At 41.5% G+C, this 20,754-nt stretch overlaps 2 protein-coding genes across 2 annotated transcripts; one reads left to right on the plus strand and one right to left on the minus strand.

Annotated features, from left to right (window-relative positions):
• Window positions 1-17,408: 17,408 nt before the first annotated feature.
• LOC119547647 (nuclear pore complex protein Nup107) lies at window positions 17,409-20,168 on the plus strand. Its single transcript, XM_037854588.1, has 2 exons — window positions 17,409-19,698; window positions 19,757-20,168. Exons 1-2 carry the CDS (start codon window positions 17,526-17,528, stop codon window positions 20,119-20,121), a joined length of 2,538 nt encoding a protein of 845 aa, XP_037710516.1. The 5' UTR covers window positions 17,409-17,525; the 3' UTR covers window positions 20,122-20,168.
• LOC119547648 (protein dpy-30 homolog) lies at window positions 20,146-20,728 on the minus strand. Its single transcript, XM_037854589.1, has one exon. It carries the CDS (start codon window positions 20,623-20,625, stop codon window positions 20,236-20,238), a length of 390 nt encoding a protein of 129 aa, XP_037710517.1. The 5' UTR covers window positions 20,626-20,728; the 3' UTR covers window positions 20,146-20,235.
• Between the last annotated feature and the right edge of the window lie 26 nt (window positions 20,729-20,754).

Below are 20,754 nucleotides of genomic sequence, written 5' to 3' on the forward strand. Positions count from 1 at the left end.
TAGATTTCGTTAGTACTCCAGTCACAACCAGGATGCACAATTTAGTTTCGCATTGCAACGCATTTTCCCGGAGGTGCACAAACTGGACTGTCTATAAAGACCGTAAGCCACATAATTGATGACGATATTCCGTCATGTAGTCATTATATGGAAAAAACAGCTGAGACGAAACTGGACAAAATGGACTGGCTACTTCGCCCAGATAGTGGATTATCACTTCAGGCCAAAGTGCGGCTCATTATGGATTATTTAGGAGCGAGGGCTCCAATACTAAAGGGCATACGATCATATTCAAAAAAGGAAAGACGTGTATGAAGGCAACATAATAAGGGCCAGAAAAAAATTTTTCTGTTTAAATAAAAATCATATAATGCGGAAAATATTAGGTATCTAATGGAGTAAAGCAAGGTTTCCAAAGGTAAGAGATATAAGATAAAATCTGTATTTCTCTGGTTAAATAAAAATCATATAATGCGGAAAGTATTAAATATCTAATGGTGTATTTAAAAGCAAGGTCTCCAAAGGTAAGAGATATAAGGAAAAATCTGTATTTCTCTGGTTAAATAAAAATCATATAATAATCAAATATTAGGTATCTAATGGAGTATTTAAAAGCAAGGTCTCCAAAGGTAAGAGATATAAGATAAAATCTGTATTTCTCTGGTTAAATAACAATCATATAATGCAAAAAATATTAGGTATCTAACGGTGTATTTAAAAGCAAGGTCTCCAAAGGTAAGAGATATCAGATAAAATCTGTATTTCTATGGTTAAATAAAAATCATATAATGCGGAAAATATTAGGTATCTAATGGTGTATTTAAAAGCAAGGTCTTCAAAGGTGAAATATATAAGATAAAATCTATATTTCTCTGATTAAATTAGGATCATGTAATGCGAAAAATATACAGGTAAAGTTTTATTTAAGAGAGAAAGCTCAAATAGTAAAAGACATACGCCTATACCATTCCTTAAAAGGGCCAACAAATATGTATTTCTCTGATGGGCACCACTTCAGAACCTAAGCAAGAATGCAAGAGCCGAGTCGAAAGCGCAAGGAGAATGAATTTGTGCAAGCAGAAATGGGATTCTGTGCGAGGTTACAAAATTTAGTAATACCGTATGTGGTATTCTTGCAAGAGCTGAATGTAGCATTTTGACATTTTTGGTATAAACCTAGTACTCACATCGACGAAAACCGCGAGCTAACCATAGGAGTGAGCGAGAGGCAAACAGGCGGCTAAAGCTTTTCGTCGGGTCTGTTTTTTAGCGCTGTACTCAGATGAGCTAAGGAAATACCATAAAAAATACCAGATTTCGGGAGTGAATTTTCGATGAACGCCGTTAGCCGCGGCCCAAAGAATAAGAAATTTAACCTTTGGCGGTGTTCGTGCAAAGGCGATGTGGAAACTAAAAATTAAAAATGGGAGGAACACCCCAAAATCAACTGCAGGAGGTCAGTGTCAAAAAACACCGAAGCTGTAATTTGTTTCATATTATTTTCCCACCAATTTTCCGATCGCTCCTATGGCAGCTATATGATATAGTCTTCCGATTTTAATAAAATTAAATTCGAAATTCAGAACTAACTAAAAAATGTTATTTCCAAGCGTAGGAGGTTATATGTTAAAAACACCGATGCTATAATTTGTTTCACATTATTTTCCCACCAATTTTCCAAGTGTTCCTATGGCAGCTGTATGATATTGTCGTCCGATTTTGATAAAATTAAATGCAAAATTCAGAACTAATTAAAAAATTGTATTTCCAAGTGTAGGAGTTATGTGTTAAAAAACACCAAAGAAATAATTTTTTAAAATTTTTTTTCCGGTTATTCCTATGGGAGCTATAAGATATAGTTGTCCGATCCGACTGGTTCCGACTTATATAGTACCTGCAAAAGAAAGAAGACTTTTGGAAAAGTTTCAGTCCGATAGCTTTAAGACTGAGAGACTAGTTTGCGTAGAAACGGATGGAACAGACTAGACCGACTCGTCTATGCTTGCATGTCAAACAATGTGCCCAAGATCATACATACGCATACGAGTAGAAGGCTCAACATTTTTTTGGAACAGCACTTGATTTTTGATAGTCTGTTTCAGGTGCTCTTGCTGGACTAGTCCATTAAAGCAGTACGTAGAAAAGAAAATAAATGAAAATGATTTATTCGACACTGTTCTGTGTCGGAATCTAAAATAGACGCTCAGACCTCTAAAAGGGACCACAAATCTTGCTCCGTTTTTTTTTAAACAGCCAAAAATTCCATTGTAAATGGAATGCAATAAATGTAGCCTGGCTAACTTTAGATTAAAAGCCACGCCATCATTTAAGGAAATTTCCCTTTGTTCTTCGGCAGCTCAGCGAAGGCCTTGGGTATGCTATCCGGGCTCTAGAAGAAACTAGATGTCGCCAAGATGCCTGTACCGATATAAACATTAATAGCATTCAAGGGGGAGGAAAACACAAAACGATTTGTAGTTTTATATACATAACCGTTTACAAATATATTTGAATATTTTTAGGTGATATGGTGCTAGTTGGGGTAGATTTTGATTTAGCCGTTCCCGAAAAATTCGAGAGTCCCAAGGACGGAGACATTTATAGGTTAATCGGATTCATAGATTTCGTTAGTACTCCAGTCACAACCAGGATGCACAATTTAGTTTCGCATTGCAACGCATTTTCCCGGAGGTGCACAAACTGGACTGTCTATAAAGACCGTAAGCCACATAATTGATGACGATATTCCGTCATGTAGTCATTAATAGCATTCAAGGAGGAGGAAAACGCAAAACGATTTGTAGTTTTATATACATAACCGTTTACATATATATTTGAATATTTTTAGTTGATATGGTGCTAGTTAGTGTAGATTTTGATTTAGCCGTACCCGAAAAATTCGAGAGTCCCAAGGACGGAGACATTTATAGGTTAATCGGATTCATAGATTTCGTTAGTACTCCAGTCACAACCAGGATGCACAATTTAGTTTCGCATTGCAACGCATTTTCCCGGAGGTGCACAAACTGGACTGTCTATAAAGACCGTAAGCCACATAATTGATGACGATATTCCGTCATGTAGTCATTATATGGAAAAAACAGCTGAGACGAAACTGGACAAAATGGACTGGCTACTTCGCCCAGATAGTGGATTATCACTTCAGGCCAAAGTGCGGCTCCTTAAAGCCATTGTTCTCCCGACCCGTCGTTAAGTGGCATCATTATGGATTATTTGGGAGCGAGGGCTCCAATACTAAAGGGCATACGATCATATTCAAAAAAGGAAAGACGTGTATGAAGGCAACATAATAAGGGCCAGAAAAAAATTTTTCTCTTTAAATAAAAATCATATAATGCGGAAAATATTAGGTATCTAATGGAGTAAAGCAAGGTCTCCAAAGGTAAGAGATATAAGATAAAATCTGTATTTCTCTGGTTAAACAAAAATCATATAATGCGGAAAACATTAGGTATCAATGGTGTATTTAAAAGCAAGGTCTCCAAAGGTAAAATATATAAGACAAAATCTGTATTTCTCTGGTTAAGTAACAATCATATAATGCAAAAAATATTAGGTATCTAACGGTCTATTTAAAAGCAAGGTCTCCAAAGGTAAGAGATATCAGATTAAATCTGTATTTTCCTGGTTAAATAAAAATCATATAATGCGGAAAATATTAGGTATCTAATGGTGTATTTAAAAGCAAGGTCTCCAAAGGTAAAATATATAAGATAAAATCTGTATTTCTCTGGTTAAATTAGGATCACGTAATGCGAAAAATATACAGGTAGTTTTATTTAAGAGAGAAAGCTCAAATAGTAAAAAACATACGCCTATACCATTCCTTAAAAGGGCCAACCAATATGTATTTCTCTGATGTGGCCCACTTCAGAACCTAAGCAAGAATGCAAGAGCCGAGTCGAAAGCGCAAGGAGAATGAATTTGTGCAAGCAGAAATGGGATTCTGTGCGAGGTTACAAAATTTAGTAATACCGTATGTGGTATTCTTGCAAGAGCTGAATGTAGCATTTTGACATTTTTGGTATAAGCCTAGTACTCACATCGACAAAAACCGCGAGCTAACCATAGGAGTGAGCGAGAGGCAAACAAGCGGCTAAAGCTTTTCGTCGGGTCAGTTTTTTAGCGCTGTACTCAGATGAGCTAAGGAAATACCATAAAAAATACCAGATTTCGGGAGTGAATTTTCGATGAACGCCGTTAGCCGCGGCCCAAAGAATAAGAAATTTAATCTTTGGCGGTGTTCCTGCAAAGGCGATGTGGAAACTAAAAATTAACAAGGAAGAACGCTATAGTCGAGTAAGATACCCGTTACTCAGCTAAAGGGACCAAAGGAAAATGGAGATATGCAAGCAGCAAATGCGCCACCTACCGGCGGTAGACAGATTTAAGCGTTGTGGGCGATAGAGTGGGCGTGGCAAAGTTTTTTTTAAATCAATCGATAGGTATTGACGAGACCAATACATTTCAGTTTAAATTTTTTATCTAGCACAAAAATTGTGGGCGCCACAGGCTTGGGCGGTTTGTGGGCGTTAGAGTGGGCGTGGCAAACTTTTTTTGGATCAATCGATAGGTATTGACGAGACCAATACATTTCAGTTAACATTTTTTATCTAGCATAAAAATTGTGGGCGCCACAGATTTGGGCGGTTTGTGGGCGTTAGAGTGGGCGTGGCATATTCGCGTAACAAACTTGCGCTGCGCTTAAGCCTACGGAATCTAAGTCTGAAATCCCGTTTCTCTATCTTTGATATTTTCCGAGATATCCGCGTTCATATTTACGATTTTTTGAAGTTTGTGGGCGGTTTGTGGGCGTTATAGTGGGCGTGGCAAACTTTTTTTTGGGTCAATCGGTAGGTATTGATGAACAACAATACATTTCAGTTAAAATTTTTATTCTAGCATCAAAACTGTAGGATCCACAGTTTTGGGCGGTTTGTGGGCGTTAGAGTGGGCGTGGCACTCTTTTGAAATAAACTTGCGCTGCGCAGGAATCTCAGGAATCTGCATACCAAATCCCAGTATTGTAGCTCTTATAGTTTTCGAGATCTCAGCGTTCATACGGACAGACGGACAGACGGACAGACGGACAGACGGACATGGCTAGATCGACTCGGCTAGTGATCCTGATCAAGAATATATATACTTTATGGGGTCGGAAACGCTTCCTTCTGCCTGTTACATACTTTCCGACGAATCTAGTATACCCTTTTACTCTACGAGTAACGGGTATAAAAATGGGAGGAACACCCCAAAATCAACTGCAGGAGGTCACTGTCAAAAAACACCGAAGCTGTAATTTGTTTCATATTATTTTCCCACCAATTTTCCGATCGCTCCTATGGCAGCTATACGATATAGTCCGATTTTAATAAAATTAAATTCAGAACTAACTAAAAAATGTTATTTCCAAGCGTGGGAGGTTATATGTTAAAAACACCGATGCTATAATTTGTTTCACATTATTTTCCCACCAATTTTCCAAGTGTTCCTATGGCAGCTGTATGATATTGTCGTCCGATTTTGATAAAATTAAATCCAAAATTCAGAACTAATTAAAAATTGTATTTTCAAGTGTAGGAGTTATGTGTTAAAAAACACCAAAGAAATAATTTTTTATAATTTTTTTTCCGTTTATTCCTATGGGAGCTATAAGATATAGTTGTCCGATCCGACTGGTTCCGACTTATATAGTACCTGCAAAAGAAAGAAGACTTTTGGAAAAGTTTCAGTCCGATAGCTTTAAGACTGAGAGACTAGTTTGCGTAGAAACGGATGGAACAGACGGACATGTCTAGACCGACTCGTCTAGTGATGCTGATCAAGAATATATATACTTTATGGGGTCGGAAACGTCTCCTTCACTGCGTTGCAAACTTCTGACTGAAATCATAATACCATCTGCAAGGGTATAAAAACATTCGATGAACATTCCATTTTTTTTTATTTTAATATATTTGTGCACCAGCACTCTTCTTTTTTTTAAAGAACTTGTCTAAAATATTTTTTTATGTATTTATGTTTTTATTTGGTTGGACTCTGTTTACTTGCTTTCTGCCAAATATTTCCGATGATTAGGGATTTGGTAGTAGGGATTTGGAATCCCGCTCAGTCCCAGGTACATCTTGTTTGACCTCGAGGATCAACCCAACAATGAAAGCCAATAGGTAATTGGTAACTAGGAAAACCAAACACAGCAGCCAGAAAGGCAAACATGACAATCTGAAAGCCAGAAGAATTTTAGTTTAGGATATTTTTTCACTGACTAACTTACCAATAATTTCATGTCGATTTATGTTTTGGAACTAAAATCTATTTCGCAGACTGGCTTATTTATACGCAAATCTTGATGGCGCACACGTCGGCATTAGAGCTTTGCGTCTGCAGATTTGATAAGAACAACTTAATCGCCACACCAAATTTTTATGGTTTATTTGGAAAAGTCAAACATTTTTATCACTGGAAATTAAATGAATTTCAAGGAAAACAATATTTTTGTATACATTTAAAACTTTTAGCCTCTAATATAAATTTAAACAGAATTAATAAAACCAGATGACCATAAACATCGAAAAATATGTGTGAAACAATATAGCAATGTGACTGCGAAATACAGACTAATTTATTGATAAACTTTAACTACATAATAAGATACGATTTACAACGCATCGCATTGCTTTTAAAGAAGTGGTGCCCACTCTCTGCCGACGCTACTGATCTAAAATATTTATTCTTTATAGGGTCGGAAACGTCTCCTTCGTTGCGTTGCAAGCTTCTGACGAAAATTACAATACCCTCTGCAAGAATATAATAAATTGAATGGCTGTCGGCTGCCTAATCGTTCGGCTTTCAGTTCGTTAACATGTTTCAGCTACCTTGTATAGCTGTACCATGCTCTTAGCCGATCTGAGTACTAGGCTTTATGGAAGAAAATGTCGCTGAAGCGGAATTTGGTCCCTGAAGCGAAAAAAACCCTCTGTGCAAAAGGGGTATTAACGGAAAAACTTCCAGTTCCGAGAAATCGATTGTGAAGCGAACGAGATCATTCTTTCGACAACTCCAACGAGCCCGCACAGCCGAATAAAGGGGCGAGAAATACGAAAACCAAAAGTTCCCACTTGATCTTTCGTTCCCAAGATCGGAGTTTTAAAATTTAATTCTAGAAACGTCCCGCACATACAAAGACACTAAAGGTGTTGTGCGGCATAGATTTATAGATGTTCTCCAACCCCAAAAATGGACAGAAATCTTCTCAAAGACGATTTATGACGAGTTTAGATTGTTGCATTGCTACCACTTTGATAACAATTACATCAATTCTGATTGTGGCCTATATATATATATATAGATATATTATATATTAATATATATTGGCGGTAAATTGGAAGCTGCAATTTTGAGAGATAAGAGTGGAGAGATTTTTGAAATTTTGTGCAACAAAGGGAAAAAGGAGTGTGGGAAACGACAGCTTCGCAACTCGAAATGTTACAGCTGAGCATTTGGAGAAGGAATCAACCCTTTTCTACAGGACAAAAAAGCTCCTGCGCTAATGGGATCGGATGACGACTTGTAGCCTTCCCACTTGTATTTCGCTTCAGTATGCAGAAATGCCTAATACGAGGAACGATAGAAGCGATACAGGAAGGCAGATTCGCTGGACTCCATCTCCGACCGAAAAGTAAACCAATTAGGTCAAGATATTATTTGCGAGATAGGAAAGGATCTGGTAAAAATTCTTATTTGGTCCCAACATCAGGTTCTAGCTTACAAAAAATTAGGAAAAAAGAGATCAGTGTGTTTCAATGCCTCTGGTGGCAGGCTTTTGGAAAATATTCACGTAGATGAACAGAAATCGCACCACATATTTCATCACATTGCCGTGCTCCACTCTCCGATTGGTAAGTTGGTAGTATCGTCGATGCTCAAGAAGAAACATGGTTTCCATAACAACATGGTTTTTAAGATGGCTAAGAAAGAAGTGGTATTTTATTTGTATTTATTATGATTTATTGCAGGTTTATGATTCTTTAAGGGCTTTGCTGTCGGCTTGTTGTTTAGCATTTGCGACCTGCAACACTGTTGAAGCGTATGCAGATGCTGGCATGTCAAACAATATGCCCAAGATCATACATACGCATACGAGTAGAAGGCTCAACATTTTTTTTGGAACAGCACTTGTTTTTTGATAGTCTGTTTCAGGTGCTCTTGCTGGACTAGTCCATTAAAGCAGTACGCAGAAAAGAAAATAAATGAAAATGATTTATTCGACACTGTTCTGTGTCGGAATCTAAAATAGACGCTCAGACCTCTAAAAGGGAACACAAAACTTGCTCCGTTTTTTTTAAACAGCCAAAAATTCCATTGAAAATGGAACGCAATAAATTTAGCCTGGCTAACTTCAGATTAAAAGCCACGCCATCATTTAAGGAAATTTCCCTTTGTTCTTCTGGATGCAAGCCCCGAATAACTGAGTTACCGACGATTACCATAACCGCACGGCAGCTCAGCGAAGGCCTTGGGTATGCTATCCGGGCTCTAGAAGAAACTAGATGTCGCCAAGATGCCTGTACCGATATAAACATTAATAGCATTCAAGGGGGAGGAAAACACAAAACGATTTGTAGTTTTATATACATAACCGTTTACAAATATATTTGAATATTTTTAGGTGATATGGTGCTTGTTGGGGTAGATTTTGATTTAGCCGTACCCGAAAAATTCGAGAGTCCCAAGGACGGAGACATTTATAGGTTAATCGGATTCATAGATTTCGTTAGTACTCCAGTCACAACCAGGATGCACAATTTAGTTTCGCATTGCAACGCATTTTCCCGGAGGTGCACAAACTGGACTGTCTATAAAGACCATAAGCCACATAACTGATGACGATACTCCGTCATGTAGTCATTAATAGCATTCAAGGAGGAGGAAAACGCAAAACGATTTGTAGTTTTATATACATAACCGTTTACAAATATATTTGAATATTTTTAGGTGATATGGTGCTAGTTAGTGTAGATTTTGATTTAGCCGTACCCGAAAAATTCGAGAGTCCCAAGGACGGAGACATTTATAGGTTAATCGGATTCATAGATTTCGTTAGTACTCCAGTCACAACCAGGATGCACAATTTAGTTTCGCATTGCAACGCATTTTCCCGGAGGTGCACAAACTGGACTGTCTATAACGACCGTAAGCCACATAATTGATGACGATATTCCGTCATGTAGTCATTATATGGAAAAAACAGCTGAGACGAAACTGGACAAAATGGATTGGCTACTTCGCCCAGATAGTGGATTATCACTTCAGGCCAAAGTGCGGCTCCTTAAAGCCATTGTTCTCCCGACCCGTCGTTAAGTGACATCATTATGGATTATTTAGGTGCGAGGGCTCCAATAGTAAAGGGCATACGATCATATACAAAAAAGGAAAAGACGTGTACGAAGGCAACATAATTAGGGCCAGAAAAAAATTTTTCTGTTTAAATAAAAATCCTATATTGCGGAAAATATTAGGTATCTAATGGAGTAAAGCAAGGTATACAAAGGTAAGAGATATCAGATAAAATCTGTATTTCTCTGGTTAAATAAAAATCATATAATGCGGAAAACATTAGGTATCAATGGTGTATTTAAAAGCAAGGTCTCCAAAGGTAAGAGATATAAGATAAAATCTGTATTTCTCTGGTTAAATAACAATCATATAATGCAAAAAATATTAGGTATCTAACGGTGTATTTAAAAGCAAGGTCTCCAAAGGTAAGAGATATCAGATAAAATCTGTATTTCTCTGGTTAAATAAAAATCATATAATGCGGAAAATATTAGGTATCTAATGGTGTACTTAAAAGCAAGGTCTTCAAAGGTGAAATATATAAGATAAAATCTGTATTTCTCTGGTTAAATTAGGATCATGTAATGCGAAAAATATACAGGTAGTTTTATTTAAGAGAGAAAGCTCAAATAGTAAAAAACATACGCCTATACCATTCCTTAAAAGGGTCAACAAATATGTATTTCTCTGATGTGGCCAAAGCAAGAATGCAAGAGCCGAGTCGAAAGCGCAGGGAGAATGAAGATGTGCAAGCCGAAATGGGATTCTGTGCGAGGTAACAAAATTTAGTAATACCGTATGTGGTATTCTTGCAAGAGCTGAATGTAGCATTTTGACATTTTTGGTATAAAGCCTAGTACTCACATCGACGAAAACCGCGAGCTAACCATAGGAGTGAGCAAGAGGCAAACAGGCGGCTAAAGCATTTCGTCGGGTCTGTTTTTCAGCGCGGTACTCAGATGAGCTAAGGAAATACCAGAAAAAATACCTGATTTCGGGAGTGAATTTTCGATGATCGCCGTTAGCCGCGGCCCAAAGAATAAGAAATTTAATCTTTGGCGGTGTTCGTGCATGAGCGGTGTGGAATTTAAAAAGTTTAAATGGCAGAAAAACCCCAAAAACGGTTAAAGGAGGTCAGAGCAGATGAAAAAGGACGCTTAAACCAAGCTGTTGCCCATTATTGTGGGACTTGACCGACAGGAAGCAATACCACAACAGGGGGAAATTCGCAGAATAGTTTAAGTGCTGGAGGAGATCCACTAGAGAATCTTAGAGGGAAGGAACATCCCGAGTGCGAGGTAACAAAATTTAGTAATACCGTATGTGGTATTCTTGCAAGAGCTGAATGTAGCATTTTGACATTTTTGGTATAAAGCCTAGTACTCACATCGACGAAAACCGCGAGCTAACCATAGGAGTGAGCGAGAGGCAAACAGGCGGCTAAAGGTTCTCGTCGGGTCTGTTTTTCAGCGCGGTACTCAGATGAGCTAAGGAAATACCAGAAAAAATACCAGATTTCGAGAGTGAATTTTCGATGAACGCCGTTAGCCGCGGCCCAAAGAATAAGAAATTTATTCTTCGTGCAGAAGCGGTGGGGAATTTTAAAATTTTAAATGAAAGAAAAACACCAAAAACGGTTAAAGGAGGGTAATCCAAGCTGTTGCCCATTATTGTGGGATTTGACCGACATTAAGCAATACCACAACAGGGGCAAATCCGAATAATAGTTGAAGTGCTGGAGGAGATCCAGTAGAGAATCCCAGTGAGAAGGAACATGCCGAGTGGGACTTCGCTCTCTACATGGACATCCTGCCGGGCGTGTCCTGGCAAAGAAAGTAAGATCTAGCCAAAATAATTTGGTTGCGTTTTACTAATAGAAGTATCTTTTCAGCAGATCAACCAGTAATATGATCTCCGAAGACCTCTCCATTAGGACTCCGTACACCATAACCACCAGCTACTTGGCAGCTTAAGCGGAGATGGAGGACGCGCTGGCTTCTACAGGGAGGAGGAAAATAGGGCGCCCGCTAAGGAACAGTTGGAGAAGTTATGTCCAGCCACTGCCAGGATGTTGGGCGACTTCCTGCAGCATCAGCGGATCAACCCTGTTCCCAATCCGGCTCCCACTTCCTCAAGGTCCAATATGCCTATTGGGACTCGGAGCTGGACTGCGGTGGCGCGGGAAAGATGGCGAAGCATCCGTGGGACGAAAAGGATGCTTTAAACAACTAATTTACATAAATAAAAACATTCGTTGAACATTCCATCTATTTTTAATTGAATTTCTTTGTGTACCAGCAGACTGCTCCTTTTTAAATTTCTTCAATGGTTTTGTTTTTCGTTTGGCAACAAACCCAGCTGCTTGTCAGTAAGACCATGCTACAAGCATTGCGGGTGAACTTTGAAAACTTCGGTCACACTACAAAGAATAAGATTTTTCGACTAGTGAAACTCTTAGCCGATCTGAGTACTAGGCTTAAGCCTAGTACTCATATCGACGAAAACCGCGAGCTAACCATAGGAGTGAGCGAGAGGCAAACAGGCGGCTAAAGCTTTTCGTCGGGTCTGTTTTTTAGCGCGGTACTCAGATGAGCTAAGGAAATACCGGGAAAAATACCACATTCAGCGAGTGAATTTCGATGAGCGCCGTTATCCGCGGCCCAAAGAATAAGAAATTTAATCTTTGGCGGTGTTCGTGCAAAGGCGATGTGGAAACTAAAAGTTAGAAATGGGAGAAACACCCCAAAATCAACTGCAGGAGGTCAGTGCTGATGAAAAAGGACACCTATTGCAAGCTGTTGCATACTATTGAGGGACTTCACCGACAGGAAGCAATACCACAACATGGCATATACGCATAGTAGTTGAAGTGCTGGAGGAGATCCACTAGAGAATTTCAGTGGGAAGGAACATGCCGATTGTGACTTCGCTCTTTACATGGACATCCTGCCGGGCGTGTCCTCGCAAAGAACGAAAGTTTTGGCCAAAAGAATTTGGTTACGTTGTACTAATATAAGAATCTTTTTAGCAGAACCCCCAGAACGATCTCCGACGAGCTCTCCACTGGGGAACCACAGACCTCCACCATATGCTAGGCAGCTAAAGCAGAGACGGAGGAAGCGCTGGCTCTTATAGGGAGGAGGAAAAAAGGGTGCACGCTAAGGGACAGCTAGAGAAGCCATTACCAGCCATTGCCAGGATGAACAACCCCGTTACCAGCCGGCTCCCACTTCCTCAAGGTCCAATATGCCTATTGGGAATATACCGTGGGACGAGAAGGAAGCTTTTTACTACTAATTTACATAAATAACAAGACAGGATGTTAACTTCGGCAAGCCGAAGTTTGTATACCCTTGTAGTTATAATTATTAAGTTTAAAAATACAAAAAATGATATTTCCAATAGTATAAGATAATGTCTTTGTTTCACATTATTTGTTCCTATGGCAGCTATATGATATTGTCCTCCGATTTTGATAAAATTAAATCCGAAATTCAGAACTAATTAAAAAATTGTATTTCCAAGTGTATGAGTTATGTGTTAAAAAACACCAAAGAAATAATTTATGTACATTTTTTTTCCGATTATTCCTATGGGAGCTATAAGATATAGTTGTCCGATCCGGCAGGTTCCGACTTATATACTACCTGCAAAAGAAAGAAGACTTTTGGGAAAGTTTCAGCCCGATAGCTTTAAAACTGTTAGACTAGTTTGCGCAGAAACGGGCGGACAGACGGACATGTCTAGATCGACTCGTCTAGTGATGCTGATCAAGAATATTTATACTTTATGGGGTCGAAAAGACTCCTTCACTGCATTGCAAACTTCTGACTGAAATCATAATACCCTCTGCAAGGGTATAAAAACATTCGTTGAACATTCCATTTTTTTTTATTTTAATATATTTGTGCACCAGCACTCTTCTTTTTTTTAAAGAATTTGTCTAAAATATTTTTTTATGTATTTATGTTTTTATTTGGTTGGACTCTGTTTACTTGCTTTCTGCCCAATTTTTCCGATCATTTGATGCGTAGGGATTCGTAATCCCGCCCAGTATAGAATAAGGTACAGGCTTTGGTTCACGAATATGGTAGGGTGGATTAAATGGTGTACATATTGTTTGACCTCGAGGATCAACCCAACAATGAAAGGTAAGTTGGTAACTAGGAAAACCAAACACAGCAGCCAGAAAGGCAAACATGACAATCTGAAAGCCAGAAGAATTTTAGTTTAGGATATTTTTTTCACTGACTAATTTACCAATAATTTCATGTTGATTTATGTTTTGGAACTAAAATCTATTTCGCAGACTGGCTTATTTATACGCAAATCTTGATGGCGCACTCGTCGGCATTAGAGCTTTGCGTCTGCAGATTTGATAAGAACAACTTAATCGCCACACCAAATTTTTATGGTTTATTTGGAAAAGTCAAACATTTTTATCACTGGAAATTAAATGAATTTCAAGGAAAACAATATTTTTGTATACATTTAAAACTTTTAGCCTCTAATATAAATTTAAACAGAATTAATAAAACCAGATGACCATAAACATCGAAAAATATGTGTGAAACAATATAGCAATGTGACTGCGAAATACAGACTAATTTATTGATAAACTTTAACTACATAATAAGATACGATTTGCAACGCATCGGATTGCTTTTAAAGAAGTGGTGCCCACTCTCTGCCGACGCTACTGATCCAAAATATTTATTCTTTATAGGGTCGGAAACGTCTCCTTCTTTGCGTTACAAGCTTCTGACAAAAATTACAATACCCTTTACAAGAATATAATAATTGAATGGTACAATTATACAAGGTAGTCCTGTCGGCTTCAGCTATATTGCTTTCCCTTTCACCTGCACGTATTGCCGACGGGACTACCTTGTATAGCTGTACCATGCTCTTAGCCGATCTGAGTACTAGGCTTTATGGAAGAAAATGTCGCTGAAGCGGAATTTGGTCCCTGAAGCGAAAAAACCCCTCTGTGCAAAAGGGGTATTAACGGAAAAACTTCCAGTTCCGAGAAATCGATTGTGAAGCGAACGAGATCATTCTTTCGACAACTCCAACGAGTCAGACACAGCCGAACAAAGGGGCGAGAAATACGAAAACCAAAAGTTCCCACTTGTTCTTTCGTTCCCAAGATCGGAGTTTAAAAATTTAATTCTATAAACGTCCCGCACATACAAAGACACTAAAGGTGTTGTGCGGCATAGATTTATAAATGTTCCCCAACCCCAAAAATGGACAGAAATCTTCTCAAAGACGATTTATGACATATATTGGCGGTAAATTGGAAGCTGCAATTTTGAGAGATAAGAGTGGAGAGATTTTTGAAATTTTGTGCAACAAAGGGAAAAAGGAGTGTGGGAAACGACAGCTTCGCAACTCGAAATGTTACAGCTGAGCATTTGGAGAAGGAAACTACCCTTTTTTACAGGACTAAAAAGCTTCTGCGCTAATGGGATCGGATGACGATTTGTAGCCTTCCCACTTGTATTTCGCTTCAGTATGCAGAAATGCCTAATACGAGGAACGATAGAAGCGATACAGGAAGGCAGATTCGCTGGACTCCATCTCCGACCGAAAAGTAAACCAAATAGGTCAAGATATTATTTGCGAGATAGGAAAGGATCCGGTAAAAATTCTTATTTGGTCCCAACATCAGGTTCTAGCTTACAAAAAATTAGGAAAAAAGAGATCAGTGTGTTTCAATGCCTCTGGTGGCAGGCTTTTGGAAAATATTCACGTAGATGAACAGAAATCGCACCACATATTTCATCACATTGCCGTGCTCCACTCTCCGATTGGTAAGTTGGTAGTATCGTCGATGCTCAAGCAGAAACATGGTTTCCATAACAACATGGTTTTTAAGATGGCTAAGAAAGAAGTGGTATTTTATTTGTATTTATTATGATTTATTGCAGGCTTATGATTCTTTAAGGGCTTTGCTGTCGGCTTGTTGTTTAGCATTTGCGACCTGCAACACTGTTGAAGCGTATGCAGATGCTGGCATGTCAAACAATATGCCCAAGATCATACATACGCATACGAGTAGAAGGCTCAACATTTTTTTTGGAACAGCACTTGTTTTTTGATAGTCTGTTTCAGGTGCTCTTGCTGGACTAGTCCATTAAAGCAGTACGTAGAAAAGAAAATACATGAAAATGATTTATTCGACACTATTCTGTGTCGAAATCTAAAATAGACGCTCAGACCTCTAGAAGAGACCACAAATCTTGCTCCGTTTTTTTCTTAAACAGCCAAAAATTCCATTGAAAATGGAATGCAATAAATTTAGCCTGACTAACTTTAGATTAAAAGCCACGCCATCATTTAAGGAAATTTCCCATTGTTCTTCTGGATGCAAGCCCCGAATAACTGAGTTACCGACGATTACCATAACCGCACGGCAGCTCAGCGAAGGCCTTGGGTATGCTATCCGGGCTCTAGAAGAAACTAGATGTCGCCAAGATGCCTGTACCGACATAAACATTAATAGCATTCAAGGGGAAGGAAAACGAAAAACGATTTGTAGTTTTATATACATAACCGTTTACAAATATATTTGAATATTTTTTGGTGATATGGTGCTAGTTGGGGTAGATTTTGATTTAGCCGTACCCGAAAAATTCGAGAGTCCCAAGGACGGAGACATTTATAGGTTAATCGGATTCATAGATTTCGTTAGTACTCCAGTCACAACCAGGATGCACAATTTAGTTTCGCATTGCAACGCATTTTCCCGGAGGTGCACAAACCGGACTGTCTATAACGACCGTAAGCCACATAATTGATGACGATATTCCGTCATGTAGTTATTATATGGAAAAAACAGCTAAGACGAAACTGGACAAAATGGACTGGCTACTTCGCCCAGATAGTGGATTATCACTTCAGGTCAAAGTGCGGCTCCTTAAAGCCATTGTTCTCCCAACCCGTCGACACGTCAAGTGGCATCATTATGGATTATTTAGGAGCGAGGGCTCCAATACTAAAGGGCATACGATCATATTCAAAAAAGGAAGGCAACATTATTAGGGCCAGAAAAAATTTTTCTGTTTAAATAAAAATCATATAATGCGGAAAGTATTAAATATCTAATGGTGTATTTAAAAGCAAGGTCTCCAAAGGTAAGAGATATAAGGTAAAATCTGTATTTCTCTGGTTAAATAAAAATCATATAATAATCAAATATTAGGTATCTAATGGAGTAAATCAAGGTCTCCAAAGGTAAGAGATATAAGATAAAATCTGTATTTCTCTGTTTTAATAAAAATCATATAATAATCAAATATTAGGTGTCTAATGGAGTATTTAAAAGCAAGGTCTCCAAAGGTAAGAGATATAAGATAAAATCTGTATTTCTCTGGTTAAATAAAAATCATATAATGCGGAAAGTATTAAATATCTAATGGTATATTTAAAAGCAAGGTCTCCAAAGGTAAAATATATAAGATAAAATCTGTATTTCTCTGGTTAAATTAGGATCACGTAATGCGAAAAATATACAGGTAGTTTTATTTAAGAGAGAAAGCTCAAATAGTAAAAAACATACGCCTATACCATTCCTTAAAAGGGCCAACAAATATGTATTTCTCTGATGTGGCCCACTTCAGAACCTAAGCAAGAATGCAAGAGCCGAGTCGAAACCGCAAGGAGATTGAATTTGTGCAAGCAGAAATGGGATTCTGTGCGAGGTTACAATATTTAGTAATACCGTATGTGGTATTCTTGCAAGAGCTGAATGTAGCATTTTGACATTTTTGGTATATGTAAAATTTGTTCAATATATTTTCAGGTGTGAAAAAAGTGCATTCAAACATATTTGCTACTTCATCTCTGCTCTACATACATTTTATACAGCGTGGCCGTTTGGTAGAGGTGCAGAAAACATTGCTTTTCCGATGTTTTAACAGCCAAACATCGATGTAACATCGAAAAACATCGATGTTTCTGCACCTCGACCGTTTGGAGTATTATTGGTATATTTAAATAAAAAAGTATATTTCTTCGAGCCGGATGGTATAATTGTATGATAATTCCTTGGTCACATTAAAGTCCCGGCATTTTTGGCGGATACCGCGTGAATTTCTGTTTTGTTTTTATTAATATTAATGCCAAGTAGCAGATAGCCGGGATCCGCAACAGCAGCAGCAGGAATGGCCGACAGTCCGTTCCCGATGAGCAACCGCAGTGGCCTGTTGCGCACCACCCTAAACGGCTCCCTTGGGCCGCAGAACCTGTCCCATTCGCTGCTCCTCCTCGAGCAGAGCAACGCGGCTCTGGAGGATCGGGCGCTGGTCGAGGACGCCGGCGACGATCTGGATCGCGGAAAGAGCCGCGTGGACGTACTGTTCCCACAGTTCTTCGACGTGCTGCAGGCGCATGGCGGCGGACCAGAGGCCTTCGAGGTGATCCAGGCCCTAACCCACGTCTGTCGCGGAGTCGTGGAACAGCTGGAGCTGGAGATCGATCGTGGCGTGGGTGGGGCACAGGGTGCCAGGCAGCGCGAGGCCATTCTCGCTTGGCTGCGCCAGGAGATCTACACGTGGCGACTGTTGCACGCCCTCTTCTACGACCGCATCCTGCTGCAGGCAGATACCCAGGCGGATGATGAGATGCATGACGGTCCCACCCTGGGCGGCAGCGAGAAGGAGGTCATCCAGCAGCTGTACACCATCAACGCCACTCTGCGAGAATACCAGCTGGTCGTGGACTGGCTGGAGGCCTGCTACGATCCGGGAGAGCAGCAGAACCCGCTGCACTGCCACGACCGCATGATGGCCTGGGAGAACACGCTCTTCCAGCTTGAGAACCTGCAGGGCGCCGCCTTTGGCAAGGGCCACGAGATCGTGACGCGCCTGGATCCGGATGCCCCCGTCCGTGAAAAGCGCCCGCTGCACGCCCTCGACGAGGAGGACAACCTGCGCCTGTCCCGCGCCATCTTTGCGGCCATTCGCTCGGGACGCGTCGACGAGGGTCTGAAGCTGTGCAAGCACTACGGACAGACATGGCGGGCGGCCATCCTCGAGGGCTGGCGTCTCCACGAGGATCCTAATTTCGAGCAGAGCGTATCTGGGGTCCATGAAAAGCTGCCCATCGAGGGCAATCCCAGAAGGGACATCTGGAAGCGCTGCGCCTGGATGCTTGCCGATTCCAAGAACTACGACGAGTACAGCCGGGCAACAGCGGGCGTCTTCTCAGGCCACCTGGGCTCGCTGAAGAACCTCCTAAGCAGCAACTGGCATGACTTGCTGTGGGCCCACCTGAAGGTCCAGATTGACATCCGTGTGGAGTCGGAGATTCGTGGCTGCTGCTTGAAGCGCTATCAACCGATGCCCGACGATTACTGGAACGGCAAGATGACCATGGAGCAGATCTTCGACGAGCTGAACGTGGCCAAGGATGCCTCTGTGCGGGACTTTGCCCAGGGTCAACTTGGCATTATCCAGCGCCATTTAATCTTGGATACCTGCGGAGAGCTGCTCCAGCACATGGCGCGCTGGGTGGAGAAAGATGCCGGCCAACTATCACCCCACCAACTTCGCTTCACGGCCCACATTGTGCTCTTCCTGCGCCAAATCGGACGCGTAGAGAAGGAGCGGCAGGCGGAGAAGATCATTGCCGCCTATGTGGAGGCCTTGATCGCGAGGGGCGAGCCCCAGCTGATAGCCTACTATGCAGCAGCCCTCTCGAATCCACTGCAGGTTAAGCTGTACTCGCGTTTTCTAGAGCAGGTGGAGCAGAAGCGCCAGCGGGAATTGGCTCTGGATGCCGCCTTGGAAGCAGGCTTGGATGTGGAGCAGATCACACGGATCACCGTGGAGAACATTCGACTCGTCCACCACGCTCCTGGAGAATTCGGTGAGCCGCACTCGGGCGAGATCTCCGTGCCGGATCAGCGCAAGATCTCAGCCCTGGAATGGCTCCTCCATCTGCCGGAGCAGCGCGGTGAGCTGCTGTGGCAGGCCAACGCCATGATGCGCACTTACCTGGCCTGCAGTAAGATGGAGTGCGTGCGCCAAACCTTCCGTATGGTGCCCGGCGACATAGTGCAGCAGATCGTGAACTTGTACAGCTCGGTGGACAACATTCCGCCGCGCGAGGAGTGCTGCGTGAAGGAGTACCTCTGCTATAAGGTGTATCTCTCAGGCGTGGACAGCTTCGTGGAGTGGAACCGCCTGCAGCAGAACAAGCCAAAGAAGCCGCAGGCTGGCATTTCTGCCTCCGCTCAGGACAACTTCACGGAGCGCATGGCAAGTGAGCGTAAGGAGCAGGCCCACCGATCGGAAGTCCTGCGCTGGGAGCACAAGGTCAAGGAGCAGGCCAAACGTAAGAATAAACCTTTAGATACAGGCATTTTGATCCCTAAACAATATTTTTCTTGAAGAAACCATCGAAACCCTGTACAACGTGCTGATGTTCCCGGACAAGGGATGGCTGGTGGATCCGTTCATCGCCAAGCAGCCCGAGAACGCCGTGCAGCTGAACTGGGAGCATCGCCTGCTGCAGATGGAGAAGTTGCGCTCCATCTGCATTCCCGAAATCGCCCTGCTTCTGAATGAAGTCATGTTCAAATCGGGCGACTTTGCCGGCTGCGTGCGACTGGCGGATGAGATCTCCGGCGAGGGCCGACAGCTGTACAAGGTCTACACGAAGCACAAGCTGGCCGAGCTGCTGGCCAAGATCGCGGACGCCTCGCTGGAGCTGCTCAACTCGAAACTGGATCCCTGGGGCTACCCCATAACAGTCTAGCAGTACAATGTGTGTTTTTGCGATTACATTCTAACTTTAAACGTTTATTATTTATGCACTGTTTACTTACACAACTAACGAGCGGAAAAAGGGGGGAGTTTGGACTTAAGGGGCTTAAGAGTTGTTGTCCACCGCAGCGACGTTGTTCTCGTCGCACCCGTTGCTGTGCTTCAGCAGGTACGAGGCCAGGAACTGGATGGGGTCCGTGGGCCGTTCGCGGGCAAGGGCCTGCAGTCCATGGAGCAGAACCGGCGCCACCGTCTGGTCGAGGTACTGACGCGTGGGCATGGAGCTGGTCTCGCCACTCGGCTTCTTGGACGCCGTCTGCTGCTGGGCCACTGGATTCGTGGACTGGCCAACGGTGGTGGCTCCGGACGCAGCTGCTCCCGGTGCGACGGTCGAGTTGTTCTGTGCGCTGTTGGTGCAATTCTGCTCCTTGGCTGAATCTGCCGGCGGATTCGGTGTGGGCGCCGGGGAGATGGGAGCGTCGGTCTTGGCCTCCATGTCAAGGTCTATTCGGTGTTTAGCAAATCTCTGGTTTTCAGTTAGCGTCTTTGGAGCGGTCCAAACCAATTCGATTCGATCAAAATTGTACCTTGGGCTTGCAGGGTTGCCAAGTGCACCACGGAAATC

Source organism: Drosophila subpulchrella, chromosome 2L (assembly GCF_014743375.2).
Source record: "Drosophila subpulchrella strain 33 F10 #4 breed RU33 chromosome 2L, RU_Dsub_v1.1 Primary Assembly, whole genome shotgun sequence".
Taxonomy (NCBI): domain Eukaryota; kingdom Metazoa; phylum Arthropoda; class Insecta; order Diptera; family Drosophilidae; genus Drosophila; species Drosophila subpulchrella.

Bases quoted from the DNA above. Each gene is read 5' to 3' on its own strand.
- LOC119547647 (XM_037854588.1), top strand. From the start codon at position 17,526: ATGGCCGACAGTCCGTTCCCGATGAGCAACCGCAGTGGCCTGTTGCGC. The intron at 19,699-19,756 runs GTAAGAATAAAC...TTTTTCTTGAAG, and splicing joins GGTCAAGGAGCAGGCCAAAC to AAACCATCGAAACCCTGTAC.
- LOC119547648 (XM_037854589.1), bottom strand. From the start codon at position 20,625: ATGGAGGCCAAGACCGACGCTCCCATCTCCCCGGCGCCCACACCGAAT.